This window comes from Urtica dioica, chromosome 5 (assembly GCF_054948205.1).
Source record: "Urtica dioica subsp. dioica isolate 48M chromosome 5, U.dioica_male_clone48M_v1_H2, whole genome shotgun sequence".
In the NCBI taxonomy this organism is placed as follows: Eukaryota; Viridiplantae; Streptophyta; class Magnoliopsida; order Rosales; family Urticaceae; genus Urtica; species Urtica dioica.
Window position 1 is genome coordinate 14,515,822 of NC_142760.1, and position 25,773 is coordinate 14,541,594.

Consider the following 25,773-nt stretch of genomic DNA (forward strand, 5'->3'; position numbering starts at 1 on the left):
AAAACGGGAACGAGCGTGCACGTAAGACGCCTCAGTGGCGCGCCGTAAGACATCCCCGAGATGCGGGCTAAAGACGCCGCTGCAGCGCTCCATAAGCCATCCCCGAGATGCAGGCTAAAGACGCCTCTGCGGCGCGCCGTAAGCCATCCCCGAGATGCAGGCTAAGACGCCTCCGCGGCGCGCCGTAAGCCATCCCCGAGATGCAGGCTAAGACGCCTCCGCGGCGCGCCCTAAGCCATCCCAGAGATGCAGGCTAAGACGCCTCTGCGGCGCGCCATAAGCCATCCCCGAGATGCAGGCTAAAGACGCCTCCGCAGGGCGCCGTAAGCCATCCCCGAGATGCAGGCTAAGACGCCTCCGCGGCGCGCCATAAGCCATCCCAGAGATGCAGGCTAAGACGCCTCCGCGGCGCGCCATAAGCCATCCCAGAGATGCAGGCTAAGACGCCTACATGGCGCACTTAAGATGCCTACATGGCGCACGTAAGACGCGTAAAGGCGCAACCCATAAGACGCCTACATGGCGCAACCTAAGACGCCTACATGGCGCACGTAAGACGCGTAAAGGCGCAACCCGTAAGACGCCTACATGGCGCAACCCAAGACGCCTACATGGCGCACTTAAGACGCCTACATGGCGCACGTAAGACGCGTAAAGGCGCAACCCATAAGATGCCTACATGGCGCAACCTAAAACGCCTACATGGCGCACTTAAGACGCCTACATGGCGCACGTAAGACGCCTACATGGCGCAACCAAGTCGTCCCTCGCGATGCACCTAAGACGCCTACATGGCGCACGTAAGACGCCTACATGGCGCAACCAAATCGTCCCTCGCGACGCACCTAAGACGCCTACATGGCGCACTTAAGACGTCCACATGGCGCAACCAAGTCGTCCCTCGCGACGCACCTAAGTGACCTACATGCCGCATCTAGGCCATCCCTCACGACGTGCCTACGATGCCTAAAAAACAACGTACAGAGCCGTCTCTAACGACGCGCTCTAAGTCACCGCAAGGCATCGCATATGATGACTAACCGCTAACCGAGTGCGATCATACTCGCCTTAGGAGACTCCCCATTCCGTGCGAGCCAATTGAAGCTACTCGCAAAGCCTCGCGAACTCTGCCTCTGAGCAAGAACCTCGCTCGGCCTGAACTAGCTGAGACTTCACCCCTTGAGTCGAGTCATTCTCCTCGAGTTGAGCTTCGCTCCTTGAATCGAGTCATTCTCCTCGAGTCGAGCGTCGCTCCTCGAGTCAAATCACTGTCCTCGAGTCGAGCCTTGCTCCCCGAGTCAAATCATTCTCCTCGAGTCGAGCCCCGCTCCTCTAGTCGAGTCGTTCTCCTCGAGTCGAGCCCCGCTCCTCGAGTCAAGTCATTCCCCTCAAGTTGAGCTTCGCTCCTCGAATCGAGTCATTCTCCTCGAGTCGAGCGTCGCTCCTCGAGTCAAATCACTGTCCTCGAGTCGAGCCTTGCTCCCCAAGTCAAATCATTCTCCTCGAGTCGAGCCCCGCTCCTCTAGTCGAGTCGTTCTCCTCGAGTCGAGCCCCGCTCCTTGAGTCAAGTCATTCTCCTCGAGTCGAGCCTCGCTCCCCGAGTCGAGTCGTCCTCCTCGAGTCGAGCTTCGCTTCTCGAGTCGAGTCAGTCTCCTCGAGTTGAGCTTCGCTCCTCGAGTCAAGTCATTCTTCTCGAGTCGAGCTTCGCTCCTCGAGTCGAGTCATCCTCCTCGAGTCGAGTTTCGCTCCTCGAGTCGAGTCAGTCTCCCCGAGTTGAGCTTCGCTCCTCGAGTCGAGTCATCCTCCTCGAGTCGAGTTTCGCTCCTCGAGTCGAGTCAGTCTCCTCGACTTAAGCTTCGCTCCTCGAGTCAAGTCATTCTTCTCGAGTCGAGCTTCGCTCCTCGAGTCGAGTCATCCTCCTCGAGTCGAGTTTCGCTCCTCGAGTCGAGTCAGTCTCCTCGACTTAAGCTTCGCTCCTCGAGTCAAGTCATTCTTCTCGAGTCGAGCTTCGCTCCTCGAGTCGAGTCATCCTCCTCGAGTCGAGTTTCGCTCCTCGAGTCGAGTCAGTCTCCCCTAGTTGAGCTTCGCTCCTCGAGTCGAGTCATCCTCCTCGAGTCGAGTTTCGCTCCTCGAGTCGAGTCAGTCTCTGTTGGAATCGATCTAGGGTTTAAGAAAATAATTAACGCTTCGGGAAGCGGCGGAATTTTAAAAATTTTCTTTTTCAAGTAAAAACAGTTTTTACTAACCTAGACAAGTGCAAGTACATGTAATTAAAAACTAATATGAGCTAAGAAGTTTACTAACCTTTCTTGAAGCTTGAATTTTGAGAAGCTTTTGGAAAGTTGCAACGCTCGTCTCCCTCGCAGCACGTCTCTCTTCCTTTCATCGGCACCTCAAGCAACCACGAAAGTTTCTATCACTAAATCACTCGAAATAAAGGAATTAGTGAGTGGGCACGTTTAAACACGACGACTCGAGAACAAGTCTCAGAGTCGAAGAGCTAAAACCACTAGGTCAAATGAGGACCTAGGTGCCAAAAAAAACCTAAAATAACTAGAGGGAGAGAGAGAGGATCGGCCACAAGGTCTAGAGAGAGAAGCTCTCAATCTCTAACTTATGTGGGATGACTAGAATGAGAGGAATGAGGCCTCTATTTATAGGGGAGGCATGAGCAAATCTTATTTCCTCTTTTCTACCCATGTTGGACGTTCATGACATGTCATGCAAGTCCTTGGATTTGTTTCCTCATTTGTTCTCTCTTAGTTGGCCGAAAATGCACTTTCCTTCTAAAGGAAATTTGTTTCCTCTTTTTCTTTTGGCAAGTATCTTCATACATCAATGCACAAAATAAACTCTCTTTCCCACTATGGCATGAACGAAATTCAGCCTTATTTTCCTTGGGTTGGACGAAATTTGAGCTTCTAGAAGGAGCTTCTAGATGTTTCTTCAATTGTTCATGACAACATAAGAAAAGCCCATTAAGAATTTTCAAGTAAAATTCTATGAAATGAAATTAATCCTCAAGGCCCAATTACACTAATATGGCTGAGTAATATTTATTTCATTTGTCATCATATGACAATGTCAAAAATAATTTATTGACATTCATTTCGTCCTATGTCCAAAAAGACTAAAATACCCTTTTGACAATTTTCGTAAAACTTATCTCGTTTTTGTTTTGACTTAGCTTCTAGTTTAACTATTCCTAATCGATGTGATTCGTGACAGTGACCTCATGGATCCAAATGAACAAAGCTTGAGCTAAACACTTGGACTCAAAAGTTCACAAACCTTTTCCAAGTTTAGCTTAATGCCAACTGACTCCACTAAAGAGCTGACACTGAAAATCTCTCAGTTCAAATGAATTTATTTTCAACTCAAGAATTCACCTAATTATAATGAGCGGATCCACTGAATATTATCTATGTTTACCCTTCATGAATGTCATCAGCTAGTCGGGATTTACTAAATTACCATTTTACCCTTCTAGCTGTTATTTCCTCAACTCCTTTGTCGCTTGTGAATAAGTTAGAAACAATGTATTGACGAGGAGCTAACAAGTCACATTGTTTCATCCAAAAGAGTCAGGACTCAATTTGGACACTGGCCAGTTCATTTATTCACACTCCAAGGAACAAAGCATGAGGTGACATACATTGCATTTCAGCAATCTTGTACATGAATTCCATATCTATGAGAACTTCACAAAGTTACTCATGACAGACTCACAACTTAGTACTTCACCAATAGGCCTTGTTCGGAATCACATAGTGAGTCCGAACTTTGACTTTCTCAAATGAGAATACTAAGGTGTGAAATGGCATGTCTCATTTCAGGATTAAGGTAAGCATGATGCAATTCATACATAGTGACTTCGAGACATAAGAGGTTAAATGGTTTGTTCTTATATTGTCTCTAGAAGTGCACTGGTCAATTCAGTACCTTCGGAAGATACCTAGAAGAACTATAGAGTCCCCAACTCTCAATGCCTCATAACCAGACATCATAGATTCTTCTAACAATCATACTGAGGTCAATAGTCCTTTGACCCTAAGATTGCGAATATATCGTTTTAAGCAAACTACGAAGAGTTTGTTCATGCAAATCTACATTTGTCTCTTCGTAAGTTGTTAAGTTTGTTTATGGACTAAAAGACTAAGGTTTTATCATAAAGCTTCAAACAAAGAAAGAATGAATGAACGTTTCAACTTTATTAATGAATAGATAGGCAATTACAAGCAAGAGTCTTCATGAGACTTTATTACATCAAATGTACAAAATAAAGACTACAACTCTTCTTGTGGGCACCATTGACAACAAACTCCCACTTGACTCAAAGAAGGTGTGTGTAGTCCTTCATGCCTAATCCATCACGATGTTAGTCGAAGACCTTGTTCGCTAGGGCCTTGGTGAATGGATCTGCGAGGTTGTCCACCGTTGAGATCTTCTTCACTTCCACGTCTCCGCGCTGCACGATCTCTCGAATCAAATGGTATTTCCTCTCAATATGCTTAGAGCGCTTATGGCTTCTAGGTTCCTTTGAGTTAGCGACAGCCCCACTATTATCACAATAAAGGGTCATGGGCTCGTCGACGTTTGGAACAACTTCCAAATACTTAAGGAACTTTCTAAGCCATACAGCCTCTTTGGATGCTTCACAAGCAGCCACATATTCTGCTTCCATTGTGGAGTCAGCAATGCAAGATTGCTTAATACTTCTCCACACAACAGCTCCACCATTAAGGATGAACACAGATCCCGAAGTGGATTTCCTGGAATCCTTATCCGCTTGAAAATCGGAGTCGGTATATCCCGTCATAGTCAGGTCAGTACCTGAGTATGTAAGCATCAAGTTCCTAGTTCTTCGAAGATACTTAAGAACATGCTTAACAGCAATCCAGTGCTCGGGTCCAGGGTTGGATTGGAAACGACTAACTACGCCAACGGCGACACATATATCAGGTCGGGTGCAAAGCATAGCATACATGAGGCTTCCTACGGCAGAGGCGTAAGGAATTTTCCTCATGTCTTCAATCTCTTGTGCAGTCTTGGGAGACTGGTCCTTAGAGAGTGAAACTCCATGCCTAAAGGGTGTTTGACCCCTCTTGCAGTCTTGCATCGAGAAGCGATCCATCACCTTATCAATATAAGATGCTTGAGAGAGCGACAGGGTCCGGTTTTTCCTATCTCGAAAGATTTGGATTCCCAGAATGTACGCGGCTTCTCCTAGATCCTTCATATCGAATTGCTTTGCTAGCCAGACCTTAACCTCAGATAACTTACCCACATCATTACCAATGAGTAGTATATCATCGACATATAGTACCAGAAACACAACTTTGCCTTCGTGTATTAACTTGTAAACACAAGGCTCATCTATTGACTGTTCAAAGCCGAAGCTCTTTACAGTTTCATCGAATCTAATGTTCCATGACCTAGATGCTTGCTTTAGTCCATAAATGGATTTAAGCAACTCACAAACCTTGGTCTCTTGACCTTTATCCACGAAACCGTCTGGTTGAGCCATGTAAATGCGCTCGTCAAGATTGCCATTCAGAAAAGCTGTCTTGACATCCATTTGCCAGATCTCATAGTCGAGAGCTGCAGCTATGGATAGGAGTATGCGGATGGATTTAAGCATCGCGACTGGCGAGAAGGTTTCTTCATAGTCAATCCCTTCTTGTTGGGTATAACCCTTCGCCACAAGTCGTGCTTTGAACGTCTCTACGTTCCCATCAGGACCCCTTTTCTTCTTGTATATCCACTTACACCCTACGGTTTTAATCCCTTCAGGAAGGTCTACAAGTTTCCAGACTTTGTTGACATACATCGAGTGCATCTCAACTTTCATGGCGTCAAGCCAAAGGTTTGATTCAGAACAAGCCATTGCTTGGCTATAGGAAACAGGATCATCCATGTCAGAGACGGCTACAAGAGAGTCTCCATAAGACATGTACCTGTCAGGCTTTTGAGTAGCCCTCCCACTACGTCGAAGTACTACTTGACGAGATTCTGTTGAGTTAGGTTGTGTTTCAGTTGGGGTAAGAACAGTTCTTACAGACGAGGTAGAAGCTTCCTCACCCAACTTTTCTTCAAGCACAATTTTGCTTCTAGGTTTCGCATCCTTCATAAAGTCCTCCTCGAGGAAACGAGCATTCGTGCTAACGAAAGTCTTATCGTCCTCGGGACTATAGAAAGTAAAACCTTTGGTTTCCTTCGGATATCCTACAAACAGGCACAATTCTGACCTACTAGCCAACTTGCTAGTCTTTTGCCTTAGCACGTGTGCAGGGCAACCCCAAATTCGGATGCGGCCAAGATTCACTTTACGGCCAGTCCATCGTTCATAAGGAGTACCAGGAACCGTTTTGGACGGAACTTGGTTCAGAATATAAGCGGCTGTTTCGAGGGCATATCCCCAAAAGGAAAGCGGGAGTGATGAGTAACTCATCATTGATCTAACCATCTCCATAAGAGTTCGGTTTCTTCTCTCTGACACTCCGTTTTGTTGAGGTGTGCCAGGCGCGGTAAGCTGAGAAGCGATACCTTCTTCTTTAAGAAAGTCATCGAACTCTCCAGACATATACTCACCACCTCGATCAGATCGAAGGGTTTTGATCACTTTGCCAGTTTGCTTTTCCACTAAAGCCCTAAAGACCTTAAATACGTTAAAGGTCTCGGATTTGTGTTTAAGCAAATAGACAAACCCATATCTTGAGTAATCATCAGTGAAGGTAACGAAGTATTCGTATCCTCCACGTGCCTGTTGGTTGAGCGGACCACATACATCAGAATGTATTAGTTCCAGCAACTCAGTGGCTCTTCGACCTTTATCGGAGAAATGTCGCTTAGTCATTTTTCCTTCTATGCAGGATTCACAAGTAGGTAGTGAACCTATTGCAGAGGCTTGGAGTGGACCATCCCTCACAAGTCTCTTAATCCTATCTAGACTGACATGACCAAGTCTTAAGTGCCAGAGGTATGTTGATTTTGTTAGATCGGAGGATTCAGAAAGTTTGATCCTCTTTGGCTCCCTAATTAGATCGTTATCTATTTCGGTGTCTAAAAGAGAAGGTTGAGGGGGATAGATGTAGAAAATAGCATTCTTCATACATGCATCAGTGACAAAAGAATTATCAGGAAACGAAATACGAATTCCATTCTTAATGAACTTTAAACAATAATCTTGCTCAAGAAGACGAGCAACGGATATTAAGTTCTTCCCAAAGGTAGGAACAAAATAAACATTATTCAAGTTTAAAGTGCGGTCTTCAAAAGACAGCGTCACGGATCCCACAGCCTTTGCAGACACCAGGCTCCCATCACCCCATTTGAAACAGAACTCGCCTTCCTCTAAGCTTTTGGTTTTCTTGAAACCATTCAAGGAACAACAAATATGGTTAGTAGCAGCGGAGTCAAGAATCCATGTTGATACATTATCAGCTACTAAGCATGCTTCGGTAACTAGTACAATACTATGTTCCTTTGCTTTGAGATAGGCAGGACAGTTCGTTTTATCGGCCTTGTGAGGTCTCTTCTTAGTTCCAGAGGCGGAGGCCATTTGCTCAGTAGCATGTGCCTCTCCTTGATTCCTCTTTCTCTTAGTGAGACCTACAGCAGTGAGAAGCTCCTTCATAAGCTCGGTAACAATGTACTTTAGCTTTGTAATGGAGTAGTTCAGTATGAAGGAATCAAGAGATGCGGGGAGAGTTTCTAAGATCATATCTATGACACTCTTCCCATCAATCTCAGATCCTAGGATTTCCATTTCATTTAGGTAACTAATGATCAGCATCATATGGTCCCTAACAGGAGTCCTAGCCTTCATGCGACAGTTCATAAACTGTCGGACTGCTTGTAGCCTTGTTTGACGCCTTTGCCCTCCAAACATCTCAAGGAGATTGTAGAGCACGTCGGCGGCAGTCTCGATGTCACGATGTTGCTCTTTCAGCATATTGTTCATAGATGCCATCATATAGCACCTCACAATCTCATCGGATTGAAGCCAGGCCGCCAAGACGTCTATGTCCTCTTGAGTTGAATCATCATTCGTCAGAGGAGGACACGGGGTGGTGAGTACCCTATTTGTGCTTGTTAACGGTAACTATTATGTCGAGGTTACGTTTCGAATCTACGAGTTTTCGTTTTCGAGTTTGTTCGAGGAAAGGAAGATTGACAGATGTTTGCGAGACATATTGTGTCACGACCCGCGACCTCTCGTCGCCGGTTCACGAGCCGCGACGGTGGGTTACGTCACAAGTCACAACGTCACTATAATAATATATCTCATATCCACAGGAATAACATTATATAACCATAATCAACGCAATACTTATATTAAACATAATACGATAACATATAAGTATTATAAGTCGTTATATAAAACCTGGGTAAATTTTTCGTTTTTCTCAATTCAAACTTTGAGTCTCACTACGACTCTAAATATTTACATAACCGCTCTTGGGTTTACGTATAATTACAGGAAATAGTTTTAGGAGCGTAGTTTACGGAAGGGGTTCAACAAAATATAGTTATAACTATAGAAGAGGTTGATCCCGAGTGAGTCTCCACTAGCCCAAAGGTCAAGAGATACACGTCCGGTCTTCGTCTTCAGTTCTGTTATTCACATCGCCGTCTTGCCCTTCTCTACATTACCAAGGGTCATAAAACTATGAGTCGATTGACTCAGCAAGTGGGAGTCTAACTTAGAAAATAAAGCGACTAAATGCCATGTGATATCATGTGACGTGCAAACAAGCAAATAATAATGCATGGATGCAAATCTAACAAGTCTAGAGCATGACTCTTGTGTATACACTTTAACTAGAACTTGTCGTCTTTAAGGTTACACACATCCCCCGCTATAACCTTCAGAACGACAAGAGACCAGCCTTAGACTTCGAGCAGCAGTCGTCCGGCGGCCTAAGAGTTTTAACGTTTGTCTGGGATCCACTAATGGTACCAACTTCATTCGGCGTCGGCGCAACCCCCAGGCCCTCATAGCCCGTCAAGGTGCGTCCTTCAGGTCCTCATAACCTGGCATTAAGATCGGGTGCGACTCTTGGTCGACTTCCCGATAAATGAGTACTCAGCGCCATCCCCCAGGCCCTCATAGCCCGTCAGGGTTCATTTCGTTTTGGTACCATCGACGCAACAATTCTTTAAGGTTCGGGTACTCTGCTGCACTCAGAGTACACACCTATGCTACTTACAGGAGAGCGACTCAGGATAAATCCTGAAACAAATTTCATTTCCCTTTTATGCTCGTTAGTGTTTTAGGTTGAAGACTCGGGATATGATTCCCGGTACTTCTACCCTCGATTTGAATTCGAGAGTTAAACACGGCTCTCCTGTCTCCCCCGTTCTAACGGGTCATCACAGCTAAGGAAATTATATCACATATCAGAGGCTGGGTTTCACAAATCTCATGTTTGAACTTATTGAGCGAACTCACGCTAAGTTTTCAGGAAAAGCGGCCGAAGCCTTAATCTTTGAGATTATTCGATTTTAAAGCTTTTCCTATTCTTGTTTACTAACAAACAATAATGCAAGTAAACAGGGTTATTCCCTTGGTATGTAGTTGACTTAAGTCTCCACACTTACCCGGAAAAGATCGTCTGAAAATCTATTGACTTCCGGAGTTCCCTTGTTTTTCACGCTTCCCGACACTCTACACGTCCTGGAGCGTTATCACGTTCTGAAGCGTCGAGAAACTAAAACCCAAAGTTGAAATCTCATCAGTCAATGATCCGGAAGGTGATGACAAGCTTAAGGTTCGTTATCGGGATTCATTGCGAGTCGGTTCAGGGGTTCGAGAATTTAATTCACTTATTTCCCGGCTTTTCGGAATTTAAACTTATTCAAGACTCGTACGAATTCGTACCAGAGAATGAGTACGAAATAAAATCCAAATCCTTATTTTAACGAGTCTTAAATAAATTAAAGAAATAATCCGAAAATAGTACAAACCGAGAATTCTAAATGAATTAACCAAAATTAAATTCTCGAACATCTCTTAATTAAATAATTGATAATCCTTGAATACAAATCTCAAATCCAAAAATCAAGACTCGAGTCTAACGCTACAAAGCGATAAACGACTCACGAGTGAGATCGAGCTTTAAAAACTTTTTCTGAATTCACTATACTTCGGCTTCGACGCGTTCAGTTCTGCCGGCTCTCGCTCGATTCTATCCGATCTGTGACTGAGCTGTGAAATTCAGAAAACAAACATCGCGATCAATTCCCAAAATCAAGTTCCCGACTCGAAACGAACATCTAACTCAAACCTCAACGTCACAACATTTCCAACTTGTCATAAATTCTCAAACATGTCAATAAACCATATAACTTGTCAACAAATCACTTTAGTTGACATAAACTTCACATTTCTATCTCAAAAACCACTCATAAAAACCGAGCCTACATATATCACATCTCAAATCCCTTTCATCAATTCCAAATCAAATCACGATAATCAAAATGAATCACATACCCAAAACAAGTCTCACGGCCAAGTAAACTCACGGCCACAACAAAGAACCACACGGCCATCATCAAATTCCAAATCAAACCACATCAATACATGACTTTAACTCCTTACCCAAACATTTAACAGTCACATAAATGTCTTATAATCATCAAACAACTCCAGAAATTCAAGAGCCCCAACAATTCAAATCTCCAAACCACTCCATGAAATTCGGCCAAAAATTCAAACTAAATCCAAGATATTCGAGTTCAATACTCCAATTCAAATTATCAACATCACCAATCAAGCTCAAACATCCATAAATCACATTCAATTCCTCAAGAATCCCCTTAGAACTCGAAATCCCCAAATCAAATTCCAAATCCCTAAACTTCAAAATTGATTTCGGAGAAGAAATTTCCTCACCTTGCTTGCTATGAAATCGATCTCCTCGGCACGTTCTCACTTGATTTCCGGTGTCCTTCCTCGGTCAGCGGCCACGGCGACTCGACGGCGGCGACTCTTCTCCTCGGCGAGGCGCGCGCGCGGTGGCTGTGAGTTGCGCGAGAGGCAGAGCGACGAAGGAGAGGAAGACGAGGAAGAAAGAAGAAAGGACGAGGTGGTGGTGGCTGAGTGGCGCGGCTGGTGGTGAGCGGCGGCGATTGAATTTTTTTTTTCTTTGTTCCTTCTTTCTTGCAGGTCGCGCGATAGTGAGGAAGAGAAGAAGATAAGTTTCTTCTTTGCACGTGAAGAAGAAAAGAGAAGGGGAAAGAACATTGGAGAAGAAGGAAAATAAATTATTTATTTATTAAATTCACTTTTCCTCCATCTTCTAAAATCAACCCCACTCTCACGTTTTTATTCTCAAATAGCTCCAAACACGTTACAATCACGTCCTTGTCACAAAATTTTGTGACTAAAACCCGTACTCGCTCGAACTTTTAATTAAGTTATTCAAACCGAGACTTTCCTCGTTCATTCTTGATTAATTTAAATATATTTAAGGTTTCTCGGAAATAATTCTCGTCCTTGAGAATTTATTTCTTAAATTAAATTCCGGCATATTTCCTCGGAAAATAATTTATTATTCGAGACGAACTCGATAAATCCTTTATTTATTCCGAGATTTTCCATCACCTTAAGATAATTTAAATTAACTCGATAAACTTCAACGTCTATAATTCATTCAAGAACTTACTTGTAACACACGAAAGCTCATTTATTAACCGTAAATTACAAACGGCGAGATTCAAAAGTTTATCCTTTACAATCCCTACCCCCTTAAAAGAGTTTCGTCCTCGAAACTTAAAATAGAGTAGGGTACTTCTTTTGCATCTCACTCTCGAGCTCCCATGTAGCTTCCTCTACAGCATGCCTCTTCCACAAAACCTTGACCAAAGGGATGGTCTGGTTCCTTAAGACTTTATCTTTGCGATTAAGAATCGCTACAGCTGGCTCTACATATCTGACTTCATGAGAGATCTCAACCTCTTGCTCTTGTAGAACATGCGAAGGGTCAAACACATACTTCTGTAACATGGACACGTGGAATACATTATAAAGGTTGGGCATATACGGCGGCAACGCCAAGCGATAAGTTGTCTTGCCTACACGCTCAATGATCTCAAAAGGTCCAACATACCTTGGACTGAGCTTCTCTTTCCTTCTAAACCTCATAACTCCTCGCATGGGTGAGATCTTCAGAAAAACTTTCTCTCCGGCTCCAAACTCTAGAGATCTTCTATGTCTGTCAGCGTAGTTTTTCTGACGACCTTGAGATGTCTTCATCTCGAACCTTCAATTGATGGTATCCCGAACGCAAGACAATCTTTGAGAACAATGTCGCTCATGTGATCAAAAAGATCGTTGATCCGTAGCAACGGATACTTGTTCTTGATCGTTACTTGGTTCAACCCACGGTTGTCAATACAGAGCCGTAAGGAACCATCTGCCTTCTTAACGAACAAGACAGGCGCTCCCTAAAAAAAAATCAAGGAAATCTCTAGCAACTGGAATCTCATGCGGCTGTGGTTTGACTGTCTTCGTGACGTCTACCACGCTTGCAAGGTAACCAGTGCAACCCTGATGCATCATCTTCACGGCTTTCAGCGCCGATACGATCGAAAAACTCGATTTTCGAGAGGAACCTTGGAACTACAGCGTTCCAAGTCCTGGATTCTTGAACAGAACCAACTTCTTTCGGCAATCTATGATTGCATGGTGGGTATTTAACCAGTCCATTCCAAGAATTACGTCATAGTCTACCATTTCCAATTCTATCAAGTCTGCTTTCATCATCCGGTCATGAACTCAGATGGGCACATCTTTATACCAACATAATGACTGGTACTTTTCTCCAGAAGGCGTAGCCGTAACGAACGGGTACGAGAATTCCTTCTGATGCTCACCTAACTGATCAGACTTCCTAGATGCGATGAATGAATGCGTGGTTCCTGAATCTATAATGCATATGCAGAGAAGGAATGCACGAAAATCTGACCTGTGATAGCGGTGGACGATCCTGCTCGCACTTCATCTTCACGGATGGAGAAGACTCTGGCATTGGCTTTCGGTTGCTCTTTGGGTGCAGGGGTCTTCACTTCTGGATTCTCACATACTCGGGACAGATGTCCCTCTTTCCCGCATCTGAAACACACCAGCGCACGAGCATAACACTCTCCCTCGTGCGATCTGCCGCACCTTCGGCACACGGTCATCTGATTACTTCCAGAGGTCATAGGCTTCTTATTGGGCGGCCCTGACTGTCCGCTATCTTCACGTCCTCTGTTCTGGTTCATCGACTGTGATTGATTTCCAGAACTTCCTTGAGGTCGATAACTCAAGCCTTGTTGGGACCTCATTCCGTCTCCTCGCTGTGGCCGACTCTCCCATCTTGATGGGGATCTGAATCTTTTTCTCGATTCGCTCTGCTTTAGGCCCGCAGCTTCTGAAGGTGTCGCAGCAATTGGTTTCGGTGCCGGAGTTCGATTACCCTCGCGCCAACCAGCAATCCGCAAAGCTCTTTGCACGGCGTTGGCGTAAGAACGAGGTCCATCATCTCCGCTATCCACTTGGCTCACGATATCCACATTGAGCCCGTGCATGTATTTCATCTTTCTAGCCTGATCAGTAGGGACTAGGGAAGGAGCGAACCTGGCTAACGTGTCGAACTTTGTCGTATATTCTGATACTGACATTGAACCCTGGTGTAGGCTCATGAATTCGCGTACCTTGTTCGACAGGTTAGCTTCACTCAGGTACTTCCCGTGAAAGAGATTGAGAAAATGAACCCACGTCATTGAGTGAACATCCTCAGTCGACGCCATCACCTCCCACCAGCCCCTAGCCTCATCCTCCAGTTGATTCACAGCGCAAGCCACTCTCTCGGTATCGGACAGCTGCATGTAGTTGAGGATCTGCTGCATCTTCTTAACCCAGTTCTCCGCTGCAGCTGGATCCCCATGGCCGTCAAACGTCGGAGGCTTCTGCTTACGAAACCTCTCGTATACCGGCTCGCTCACAGGAGGAACGACGTCAGGAATCTGGAAATTGAGCTCCTCAAGAGGCTCCATATGTACTGGCGGTGGATTCTCTTGTCGTTCTTCTGGAACTGGAGGCGCTGGGTGTTGTGGAGGCGGCGCATTCAGCCTCGTTAAGAGTTCTGCGATCGTGCGGTTCTGCTCCTCCAGCTGCTGCGCGAGCCTTAGATTCAGCTCATCTCTTTGGGTCGCGTCAGCAGCTTGTCTCTCCAGCGTGCGTCTGATCTCCGCGAGATCCGCCGCTGTAACATTCTCGGCATTTGTTGGGTCTCGCCTAGGGCCCATGCCTTCTTAACCTTCACCTGGTAGAAAGCATAATCAAATCTCAAATCATAACATCGAGAATGCGAGAAAAGAACATATCAACACACGATCATATCTCAAAACGAGATCTCATAAACATTTCTCATATCTATTTCAAGTAAAAAAAGATATATGCAACCTGCATTCGTGCATCCACCATTTACACGTCACATGGCAACTATCACTATCTACACAAATCTATAGACTCCCAAAAAGAGACTAGCCTTTCCCAAGGCTTAGTCGGACGGGTTTCAAAAAGGGTACTCATGTCGCTGTTTACTAACTATCTGCGTCCTTCGAACAAAGAAGGCAACAACAAGCTCAGCATGATCCCACAATTCGTACCAGAACGTGTATCTCAAGTCTACATGAAAGGTTAAACCTGGGCTCTGATACCACAAAACCTGTCACGACCCGCGACCTCTCGTCGCCGGTTCACGAGCCGCGACGGTGGGTTACGTCACAAGTCACAACGTCACTATAATAATATATCTCATATCCACAGGAATAACATTATATAACCATAATCAACGCAATACTTATATTAAACATAATACGATAACATATAAGTATTATAAGTCGTTATATAAAACCTGGGTAAATTTTTCGTTTTTCTCAATTCAAACTTTGAGTCTCACTACGACTCTAAATATTTACATAACCGCTCTTGGGTTTACGTATAATTACAGGAAATAGTTTTAGGAGCGTAGTTTACGGAAGGGGTTCAACAAAATATAGTTATAACTATAGAAGAGGTTGATCCCGAGTGAGTCTCCACTAGCCCAAAGGTCAAGAGATACACGTCCGGTCTTCGTCTTCAGTTCTGTTATTCACATCGCCGTCTTGCCCTTCTCTACATTACCAAGGGTCATAAAACTATGAGTCGATTGACTCAGCAAGTGGGAGTCTAACTTAGAAAATAAAGCGACTAAATGCCATGTGATATCATGTGACGTGCAAACAAGCAAATAATAATGCATGGATGCAAATCTAACAAGTCTAGAGCATGACTCTTGTGTATACACTTTAACTAGAACTTGTCGTCTTTAAGGTTACACACATCCCCCGCTATAACCTTCAGAACGACAAGAGACCAGCCTTAGACTTCGAGCAGCAGTCGTCCGGCGGCCTAAGAGTTTTAACGTTTGTCTGGGATCCACTAATGGTACCAACTTCATTCGGCGTCGGCGCAACCCCCAGGCCCTCATAGCCCGTCAAGGTTCATTTCGTTTTGGTACCATCGACGCAACAATTCTTTAAGGTTCGGGTACTCTGCTGCACTCAGAGTACACACCTATGCTACTTACAGGAGAGCGACTCAGGATAAATCCTGAAACAAATTTCATTTCCCTTTTATGCTCGTTAGTGTTTTAGGTTGAAGACTCGGGATATGATTCCCGGTACTTCTACCCTCGATTTGAATTCGAGAGTTAAACACGGCTCTCCTGTCTCCCCCGTTCTAACGGGTCATCACAGCTAAGGAAATTATATCACATATCAGAGGCTGGGTTTCACAAATCTCATGTTTGAACTTATTGAGCGAACTCACGCTAAGTTTTCAGGAAAAGCGGCCGAAGCCTTAATCTTTGAGATTATTCGATTTTAAAGCTTTTCCTATTCTTGTTTACTAACAAACAATAATGCAAGTAAACAGGGTTATTCCCTTGGTATGTAGTTGACTTAAGTCTCCACACTTACCCGGAAAAGATCGTCTGAAAATCTATTGACTTCCGGAGTTCCCTTGCTTTTCACGCTTCCCGACACTCTACACGTCCTGGAGCGTTATCACGTTCTGAAGCGTCGAGAAACTAAAACCCAAAGTTGAAATCTCATCAGTCAATGATCCGGAAGGTGATGACAAGCTTAAGGTTCGTTATCGGGATTCATTGCGAGTCGGTTCAGGGGTTCGAGAATTTAATTCACTTATTTCCCGGCTTTTCGGAATTTAAACTTATTCAAGACTCGTACGAATTCGTACCAGAGAATGAGTACGAAATAAAATCCAAATCCTTATTTTAACGAGTCTTAAATAAATTAAAGAAATAATCCGAAAATAGTACAAACCGAGAATTCTAAATGAATTAACCAAAATTAAATTCTCGAACATCTCTTAATTAAATAATTGATAATCCTTGAATACAAATCTCAAATCCAAAAATCAAGACTCGAGTCTAACGCTACAAAGCGATAAACGACTCACGAGTGAGATCGAGCTTTAAAAACTTTTTCTGAATTCACTATACTTCGGCTTCGACGCGTTCAGTTCTGCCGGCTCTCGCTCGATTCTATCCGATCTGTGACTGAGCTGTGAAATTCAGAAAACAAACATCGCGATCAATTCCCAAAATCAAGTTCCCGACTCGAAACGAACATCTAACTCAAACCTCAACGTCACAACATTTCCAACTTGTCATAAATTCTCAAACATGTCAATAAACCATATAACTTGTCAACAAATCACTTTAGTTGACATAAACTTCACATTTCTATCTCAAAAACCACTCATAAAAACCGAGCCTACATATATCACATCTCAAATCCCTTTCATCAATTCCAAATCAAATCACGATAATCAAAATGAATCACATACCCAAAACAAGTCTCACGGCCAAGTAAACTCACGGCCACAACAAAGAACCACACGGCCATCATCAAATTCCAAATCAAACCACATCAATACATGACTTTAACTCCTTACCCAAACATTTAACAGTCACATAAATGTCTTATAATCATCAAACAACTCCAGAAATTCAAGAGCCCCAACAATTCAAATCTCCAAACCACTCCATGAAATTCGGCCAAAAATTCAAACTAAATCCAAGATATTCGAGTTCAATACTCCAATTCAAATTATCAACATCACCAATCAAGCTCAAACATCCATAAATCACATTCAATTCCTCAAGAATCCCCTTAGAACTCGAAATCCCCAAATCAAATTCCAAATCCCTAAACTTCAAAATTGATTTCGGAGAAGAAATTTCCTCACCTTGCTTGCTATGAAATCGATCTCCTCGGCACGTTCTCACTTGATTTCCGGTGTCCTTCCTCGGTCAGCGGCCACGGCGACTCGACGGCGGCGACTCTTCTCCTCGGCGAGGCGCGCGCGCGGTGGCTGTGAGTTGCGCGAGAGGCAGAGCGACGAAGGAGAGGAAGACGAGGAAGAAAGAAGAAAGGACGAGGTGGTGGTGGCTGAGTGGCGCGGCTGGTGGTGAGCGGCGGCGATTGAATTTTTTTTTTCTTTGTTCCTTCTTTCTTGCAGGTCGCGCGATAGTGAGGAAGAGAAGAAGATAAGTTTCTTCTTTGCACGTGAAGAAGAAAAGAGAAGGGGAAAGAACATTGGAGAAGAAGGAAAATAAATTATTTATTTATTAAATTCACTTTTCCTCCATCTTCTAAAATCAACCCCACTCTCACGTTTTTATTCTCAAATAGCTCCAAACACGTTACAATCACGTCCTTGTCACAAAATTTTGTGACTAAAACCCGTACTCGCTCGAACTTTTAATTAAGTTATTCAAACCGAGACTTTCCTCGTTCATTCTTGATTAATTTAAATATATTTAAGGTTTCTCGGAAATAATTCTCGTCCTTGAGAATTTATTTCTTAAATTAAATTCCGGCATATTTCCTCGGAAAATAATTTATTATTCGAGACGAACTCGATAAATCCTTTATTTATTCCGAGATTTTCCATCACCTTAAGATAATTTAAATTAACTCGATAAACTTCAACGTCTATAATTCATTCAAGAACTTACTTGTAACACACGAAAGCTCATTTATTAACCGTAAATTACAAACGGCGAGATTCAAAAGTTTATCCTTTACATATTGCCTATAGAAGTTGAAACAAGTTTATGATTTAGTCTTTGGTTTAGGATTTAAGTTTTATTTAAGACTTTTATAAAATCCAAAGGTGTTATAAACTAAACGATAATTTACTCCCTCAAGAGAAGGCCGCAAAAAATCTCCATTTATAAGTAAATGACACATCATTAATGCTAAGCCAAGATGTCAGTACATCATTTTGACTAGCCACCTTGTAAATTGGTTTGATCACTCACATCCTTTCGCAGAGCCTTAAGGAAGGATACTAGGGATTGAGCCTAAGTGTGCAACCAACCACTTAGTCCAAAAGATCAGCTTTGAAAAACAATCCCCCAAGGGGAGGCCTTGCCATCATTGCATCACTCTCGGACGTAGCTCATTGAGCAATGATCGAAGCAATAACGCCTTGGAGTACTCACATTTAAGTGAGGGTCGCAAGAGCGGCTCTTAGTCCCACGTTATTGCATCTTTCACTAGTGTTGGGGATCGCGGGTTACAAACAACGAATATAACCCTCCCACTTAGTTTTTGGAGTTGGTTCATCGACTCTTTTAAGTTCGGAAACAGATTTCCTAGTTAGAGAGCGACAGAGCGGACAACTAGAAGAGAATCCTAGATCGACATGTTCAGAGCAGTATTAGTGCATAAAGGCACAAGGGACATACTCGATCTTTTCCTATTTTCTATTTCGGGAAAGTGCGTGAGGGAAGTGTGAACTTCAACTCACTCGAACACTTGAAAGTTTGAGATTACACATCTTTTTATTTTTCGGCTTGTCTACAAGGAGACCTCCCACTCAAAATTTCAAGAGCATATAGATTTTGAACATATGTGATATAGATATAGTTTTTAAAACATTTTGAAAACTTATTTGATTTGGATGACAAAATATTTTCAAGTTTGAAAGTGAAAACGGTTTTTCAAAATTCAAACTAGTTTTGTAAAAATTCAATTTCAATTAAACTTTCAAAAATCAAAACATTTTAATCTTACACATCATGTTTATAATCATATGAAAAACATTTTTGCTCAAGAAAGTTTTCTCTTTAGAGTTCTATAACTCATGGTAGTGGGGTTTGAAAATCCGGATTTCTAAAAAACTGGAGTTTCAGACAGCCGCGCACTTCGGAGTAAAATCGCCATATCTGGCGGCTCCGATGTCCTTTTGAGCCGAAACCGGTGGCATTGGACAGAGGACAGACAGAGCTTTAATTTGATTCAAGAATAATTAAATTTAGATTTCTGAGCAGAGAGTTATGCCACTTTTAATGCGGGTTTACTCCAGCTCGAAGAAAAAGAAATAAATTAAAGCGTGGTCTTACTTAGGTGCGAAAAAGAATCAAGTGTAACGGAACGTTTTAAGATGTTGTTTAAAGCTTTTATTTGTGTTTTATTAGCAGGGTAATAACATAGAATAAAAGAAATAACAACATGCATAAAACGATTCAAGTAAAAAAACGAAACTAGCAAGAAAACAAAACTAGTCACAAAATTTACTCGAAAATTCTCAAACCTTTAAAACACATTTTTCAATATAAAAAATTAAAAACTTTTAGAACTGATTCTAATGTGTTTTAACATCATCCCAAACTCATAGAAAAACAACATGGTTTTTAATTTAAAGGCATGAGCAATAAATTAAAAAAAATCTAAGATTACAATTCTAACTTGTCACAAAATTAGTAAACTTTCGAAAACGATTTTCAAGCTCATAATTTTAAAACATGCACATGCATTCCTTTGACCATAGCTCTGATACCATTTGTTGGAATCGATCTAGGGTTTAAGAAAATAATTAACGCTTCGGGAAGCGGCGGAATTTTAAAAATTTTCTTTTTCAAGTAAAAACAGTTTTTACTAACCTAGACAAGTGCAAGTACATGTAATTAAAAACTAATATGAGCTAAGAAGTTTACTAACCTTTCTTGAAGCTTGAATTTTGAGAAGCTTTTGGAAAGTTGCAACGCTCGTCTCCCTCGCAGCACGTCTCTCTTCCTTTCATCGGCACCTCAAGCAACCACGAAAGTTTCTATCACTAAATCACTCGAAATAAAGGAATTAGTGAGTGGGCACGTTTAAACACGACGACTCGAGAACAAGTCTCAGAGTCGAAGAGCTAAAATCACTAGGTCAAATGAGGACCTAGGTGCCAAAAAAAACCTAAAATAACTAGAGGGAGAGAGAGAGGATCGGCCACAAGGTCTAGAGAGAGAAGCTCTCAATCTCTAACTTATGTGGGATGACTAGAATGAGAGGAATGAGGCCTCTATTTATAGGGGAGGCATGAGCAAATCTTATTTCCTCTTTTCTACCCATGTTGGACGTTCATGACATGTCATGCAAGTCCTTGGATTTGTTTCCTCATTTGTTCTCTCTTAGTTGGCCGAAAATGCACTTTCCTTCTAAAGGAAATTTGTTTCCTCTTTTTCTTTTGGCAAGTATCTTCATACATCAATGCACAAAATAAACTCTCTTTCCCACTATGGCATGAACGAAATTCAGCCTTATTTTCCTTGGGTTGGACGAAATTTGAGCTTCTAGAAGGAGCTTCTAGATGTTTCTTCAATTGTTCATGACAACATAAGAAAAGCCCATTAAGAATTTTCAAGTAAAATTCTATGAAATGAAATTAATCCTCAAGGCCCAATTACACTAATATGGCTGAGTAATATTTATTTCATTTGTCATCATATGACAATGTCAAAAATAATTTATTGACATTCATTTCGTCCTATGTCCAAAAAGACTAAAATACCCTTTTGACAATTTTCGTAAAACTTGTCTCGTTTTTGTTTTGACTTAGCTTCTAGTTTAACTATTCCTAATCGATGTGATTCGTGACAGTGACCTCATGGATCCAAATGAACAAAGCTTGAGCTAAACACTTGGACTCAAAAGTTCACAAACCTTTTCCAAGTTTAGCTTAATGCCAACTGACTCCACTAAAGAGCTGACACTGAAAATCTCTCAGTTCAAATGAATTTATTTTCAACTCAAGAATTCACCTAATTATAATGAGCGGATCCACTGAATATTATCTATGTTTACCCTTCATGAATGTCATCAGCTAGTCGGGATTTACTAAATTACCATTTTACCCTTCTAGCTGTTATTTCCTCAACTCCTTTGTCGCTTGTGAATAAGTTAGAAACAATGTATTGACGAGGAGCTAACAAGTCACATTGTTTCATCCAAAAGAGTCAGGACTCAATTTGGACACTGGCCAGTTCATTTATTCACACTCCAAGGAACAAAGCATGAGGTGACATACATTGCATTTCAGCAATCTTGTACATGAATTCCATATCTATGAGAACTTCACAAAGTTACTCATGACAGACTCACAACTTAGTACTTCACCAATAGGCCTTGTTCGGAATCACATAGTGAGTCCGAACTTTGACTTTCTCAAATGAGAATACTAAGGTGTGAAATGGCATGTCTCATTTCAGGATTAAGGTAAGCATGATGCAATTCATACATAGTGACTTCGAGACATAAGAGGTTAAATGGTTTGTTCTTATATTGTCTCTAGAAGTGCACTGGTCAATTCAGTACCTTCGGAAGATACCTAGAAGAACTATAGAGTCCCCAACTCTCAATGCCTCATAACCAGACATCATAGATTCTTCTAACAATCATACTGAGGTCAATAGTCCTTTGACCCTAAGATTGCGAATATATCGTTTTAAGCAAACTACGAAGAGTTTGTTCATGCAAATCTACATTTGTCTCTTCGTAAGTTGTTAAGTTTGTTTATGGACTAAAAGACTAAGGTTTTATCATAAAGCTTCAAACAAAGAAAGAATGAATGAACGTTTCAACTTTATTAATGAATAGATAGGCAATTACAAGCAAGAGTCTTCATGAGACTTTATTACATCAAATGTACAAAATAAAGACTACAACTCTTCTTGTGGGCACCATTGACAACAGTCTCCTCGAGTCAAGTCATTCTTCTTGAGTCGAGCTTCGCTCCCCTAGTCGAGTCATCCTCCTCGAGTCGAGTTTCGATCCTCGAGTCGAGTCAGTCTCCTCGAGTCGAGCTTCGCTCCTCGAGTCAAGTCATTCTTCTCGAGTCGAGCTTCACTCCTCGAGTCGAGTCATCCTCCTTGAGTCGGGTTTCGCTCCTCGAGTCGAGTCAGTCTCCCCGAGTCGAGCTTCGCTCCTCGAGTCGAGTCATCCTCCTCGAGTCGAGTTTCGCTCCTCGAGTCGAGTCAGTCTCCTCGAGTCGAGCTTCGCTCCTCGAGTCAAGTCATTCTTCTCGAGTCGAGCTTCACTCCTCGAGTCGAGTCATCCTCCTTGAGTCGGGTTTCGCTCCTCGAGTCGAGTCAGTCTCCCCGAGTCGAGCTTCGCTCCTCGAGTCGAGTCATCCTCCTCGAGTCGAGTTTCGCTCCTCGAGTCGAGTCAGTCTCCCCGAGTTGAGCTTCGCTCCTCGAGTCGAGTCATCCCCCTCGAGTCGAGTTTCGCTCCTCGAGTCGAGTTAGTCTCCTCGAGTTAAGCTTCGCTCCTCGAGTCAAGTCATTCTTCTTGAGTCGAGCTTTGCTCCTCGAGTCGAGTCATCCTCCTCGAGTCGAGTTTCGCTCCTCGAGTCGAGTCAGTCTCCCCGAGTCGAGCTTTGCTCCTCGAGTCGAGTCATCCTCCTCGAGTCGAGTTTCGCTCCTCGAGTCGAGTCAGTCTCCCCGAGTTGAGCTTCGCTCCTCGAGTCGAGTCGTCCTGCTCGAGTCGAGCTTTGCTCCTCGAGTCGAGTCATCCTCCTCGAGTCGAGTTTCGCTCCTCGAGTCGAGTCAGTCTCCCCGAGTCGAGCTTTGCTCCTCGAGTCGAGTCATCCTCCTCGAGTCGAGTTTCGCTCCTCGAGTCGAGTCAGTCTCCCCGAGTTGAGCTTCGCTCCTCGAGTCGAGTCATCCTGCTCGAGTCGAGTTTCGCTCCTTGAGTCGAGTCAGTCTCCTCGAGTTGAGCTTCGCTCCTCGAGTCAAGTCATTCTTCTCGAGTCGAGCTTCGCTCCTCGAGTCGAGTAATCCTTCTCGAGTCGAGTTTCGCTCCTCGAGTCGAGTCAGTCTCCCCGAGTTGAGCATCGCTCCTCGAGTCGAGTCATACTCCTCGAGTCGAGTTTCGCTCCTCGAGTCGAGTCAGTCTCCTCGAGTTGAGCTTCGCTCCTCGAGTCAAGTCATTCTTCTCGAGTCGAGCTTCGCTCCTCGAGTCAAGTCATTCTTCTCGAGTCGAGCTTTGCTCCTCGAGTCGAGTCATCCTCCTCGAGTCGAGTTTCGCTCCTCGAGTCGAGTCAGTCTCCCCGAGTCGAGCTTTGCTCCTCGAGTCGAGTCATCCTCCTCGAGTCGAGTTTCGCTCCTCGAGTCGAGTCAGTCTCCCCGAGTTGAGCTTCGCTTCTCGAGTCGAGTCATCCTGCTCGAGTCGAGTTTCGCTCCTTGAGTCGAGTCAGTCTCCTCGAGTTGAGCTTCGCTCCTCGAGTCAAGTCATTCTTCTCGAGTCGAGCTTCGCTCCTCGAGTCGAGTCATCCTTCTCGAGTCGAGTTTCGCTCCTCGAGTCGAGTCAGTCTCCCCGAGTTGAGCTTCGCTCCTCGAGTCGAGTCATACTCCTCGAGTCGAGTTTCGCTCCTCGAGTCGAGTCAGTCTCCTCGAGTTGAGCTTCGCTCCTCGAGTCAAGTCATTCTTCTCGAGTCGAGCTTCGCACCTCGAGTCGAGCCTTGAATCGTTCTCCTCGAGTCGAGTCCCGCTCATCGAATAGACAGCTGGAGCAACCTGAAGAACAAGTTAGCCAAAGCAGAGACCCGCGCTCGCGCCTAGGGAATAAGGGCCGATCTTCCGAACGCAGACGAAGAAGCGTCACCAAGGCGGGAATGGCGGATGCGCCGTGAGACAGACTTATGCTTGATGCGTGGTCAAACTTTTAGCGTTTATCCCCAAGCAGTCGAAGCCCTCCGGTGCGGCAGAGCCTTCCGCCAGGTGCCACTCCGTCTTCTCGAAGCATCAGCCCGCAGCATCAACCTCCGTCTCCGAGACCTCGGAATGAGCACGCCTTTGCAAAATGCAAAAGTGCAGTCGCCTTCCAAGCTGGCCGAGACGGAAGCCATGATCTTCCCCTAATAAGTCACGATTACACAATCGTCGCCCTGCTAGTCACCGTCGAGTCCCATGGACTCCGGGTTGATGATATTATCAAACAAAATGCCATCGAAAAAAGACTTGGGCATGACTTCGCCAAAAAATCAACGAGCCGCGACACGTCGGGCCGCCTCTACACAAATGCGTGTCCCGCTTGCCCACGCATGTCCCCTTTGCTCCGGGGCTAGAGCGATGGACGCAAACGCGTCTGCCTCGCCCACGTCAAGCTACGTCTCCTATCCGCTTGGATCCTCCTCCACGTGTCAATCACACACTCGTGTCGAGAGAGACGGAAAATCGAGAGAGAGCACTAGCATTCGCAAGAATATTCTCTATGTTCACAAAAGCTTCGCGACAGCGAAACCCTGGGAGATAAATTTTCCTCAAACACCCGGCGGAAACAACTAAAAGTTCACCGCCCGGGGCCTCCCGAACGATAAACTTGGGGGGCTAATGTTGTCGGTCGTTTTCGGAAAACCCGAGACGCCAAGAAGACACGCCGTTCAAAGGGCCGATGGTCAGGCCGGAGGTCCTGAAGAGCGGCAAGCCTTCTGTCACGAGTCGACTAACAAGTCCTCATGTCAAATCCTCACGTTCCTCGAGTCGAGCCTCGAGTCGTTCTCCTCAAGTCGAGCCTCGAGTCGTTCCTCGAGTCGAGCCTTGAGTCGTTCCTCGAGTCAAGCCTAGAGTCGTTCTCCTCGAGTCGAGCCTCGAGTCGTCCCTCGAGTCGAGCCTCGGGTCGCTCCTCGAGTCAAGCCTCGGGTTATTCCTCGAGTCGAGCCTCGAGTCGTTCTCCTCTAGTCGAGCCTCGAGTCGTTCCTCAAGTCGAGCCACTCTCGTCGAGTAGAAACCTTCATATTTCGCATGGCAAGAATGGTATTCGAAGACCCCTAAAGGCCCGCAAGAGTCCGGCAAGATGAGCCATTCGCCGCGCGCACAGCAAGCTGCGCCAGCCAGCCGCGCAGCAAGCAGCGCGCCACGCCATCAAGGCAGCGCGCCGCGCCAGGCAGGCGCGCGCCGCGCCAAGACGCGCCCGCGCCGCGCGCTCCATGCGCCGCGCACCCGCGCGCCGCCGCCAGATGACAAGCGCGCCACGCCCCCTGCGCCGCACGCCGCGCGTTGTGCGCCGCTCTTTGTGCGCCGCGCGCACCGTGCGCCTCCGCTTGATGCCACATGCGTTCCTAGTCCCACATGGACGAAAAAGAAGCCTTCTAAGGCCCCCAAACACCTATAAATACCCCCTCCCATTGAGGGGAAATCCATCCCATTCTTTCTCAAGGAACTTGAGACTTCTCTCTGCTTCTCTGGATGCCATCCTTGGCCTGAAGCAGATTCTCCACGATTTCTCGTTCTCAGAGATTCTGAAGCGCTTTCCGGGGACTCCCGAGTGCCGCCTCTCTTGATCGAACGATTAATCTTGAGCCCACGAGCGCTCCAACGGTTTTCGACTGAAAATCGCCTACGCGTCTAGCACGCTAGACGCGTCCACCATTTCTGACAAGAAATC

At 44.5% G+C, this 25,773-nt stretch overlaps 1 protein-coding gene and 2 long non-coding RNA genes across 4 annotated transcripts; all 3 read right to left on the bottom strand.

Annotated features, from left to right (window-relative positions):
- Positions 1-9,662: 9,662 nt before the first annotated feature.
- LOC149397547 (uncharacterized) lies at positions 9,663-11,329 on the bottom strand. Of its 2 annotated transcripts, XR_016297182.1 has the most exons (3): positions 10,898-11,302; positions 10,106-10,210; positions 9,663-9,713 (listed from the first exon to the last, which is right to left on the bottom strand). It is a non-coding gene; the product is annotated as an uncharacterized LOC149397547 (long non-coding RNA). The 2 variants fall into 2 exon arrangements; XR_016297180.1 differs by lacking the exon at positions 9,663-9,713 and having other exon boundaries at positions 9,893-10,210; positions 10,898-11,329.
- A 447-nt stretch (positions 11,330-11,776) lies between these two features.
- On the bottom strand, positions 11,777-12,259 carry LOC149397548 (uncharacterized). The gene has a single exon (XM_089614253.1). The coding sequence runs from the start codon at positions 12,257-12,259 to the stop codon at positions 11,777-11,779; it is 483 nt and encodes a 160-aa protein (XP_089470379.1).
- A 2,593-nt stretch (positions 12,260-14,852) lies between these two features.
- Positions 14,853-17,712, bottom strand: LOC149397549 (uncharacterized). Its single transcript, XR_016297129.1, has 4 exons — positions 17,306-17,712; positions 16,514-16,618; positions 16,012-16,121; positions 14,853-15,166 (listed from the first exon to the last, which is right to left on the bottom strand). It is a non-coding gene; the product is annotated as an uncharacterized LOC149397549 (long non-coding RNA).
- Positions 17,713-25,773: the final 8,061 nt, after the last annotated feature.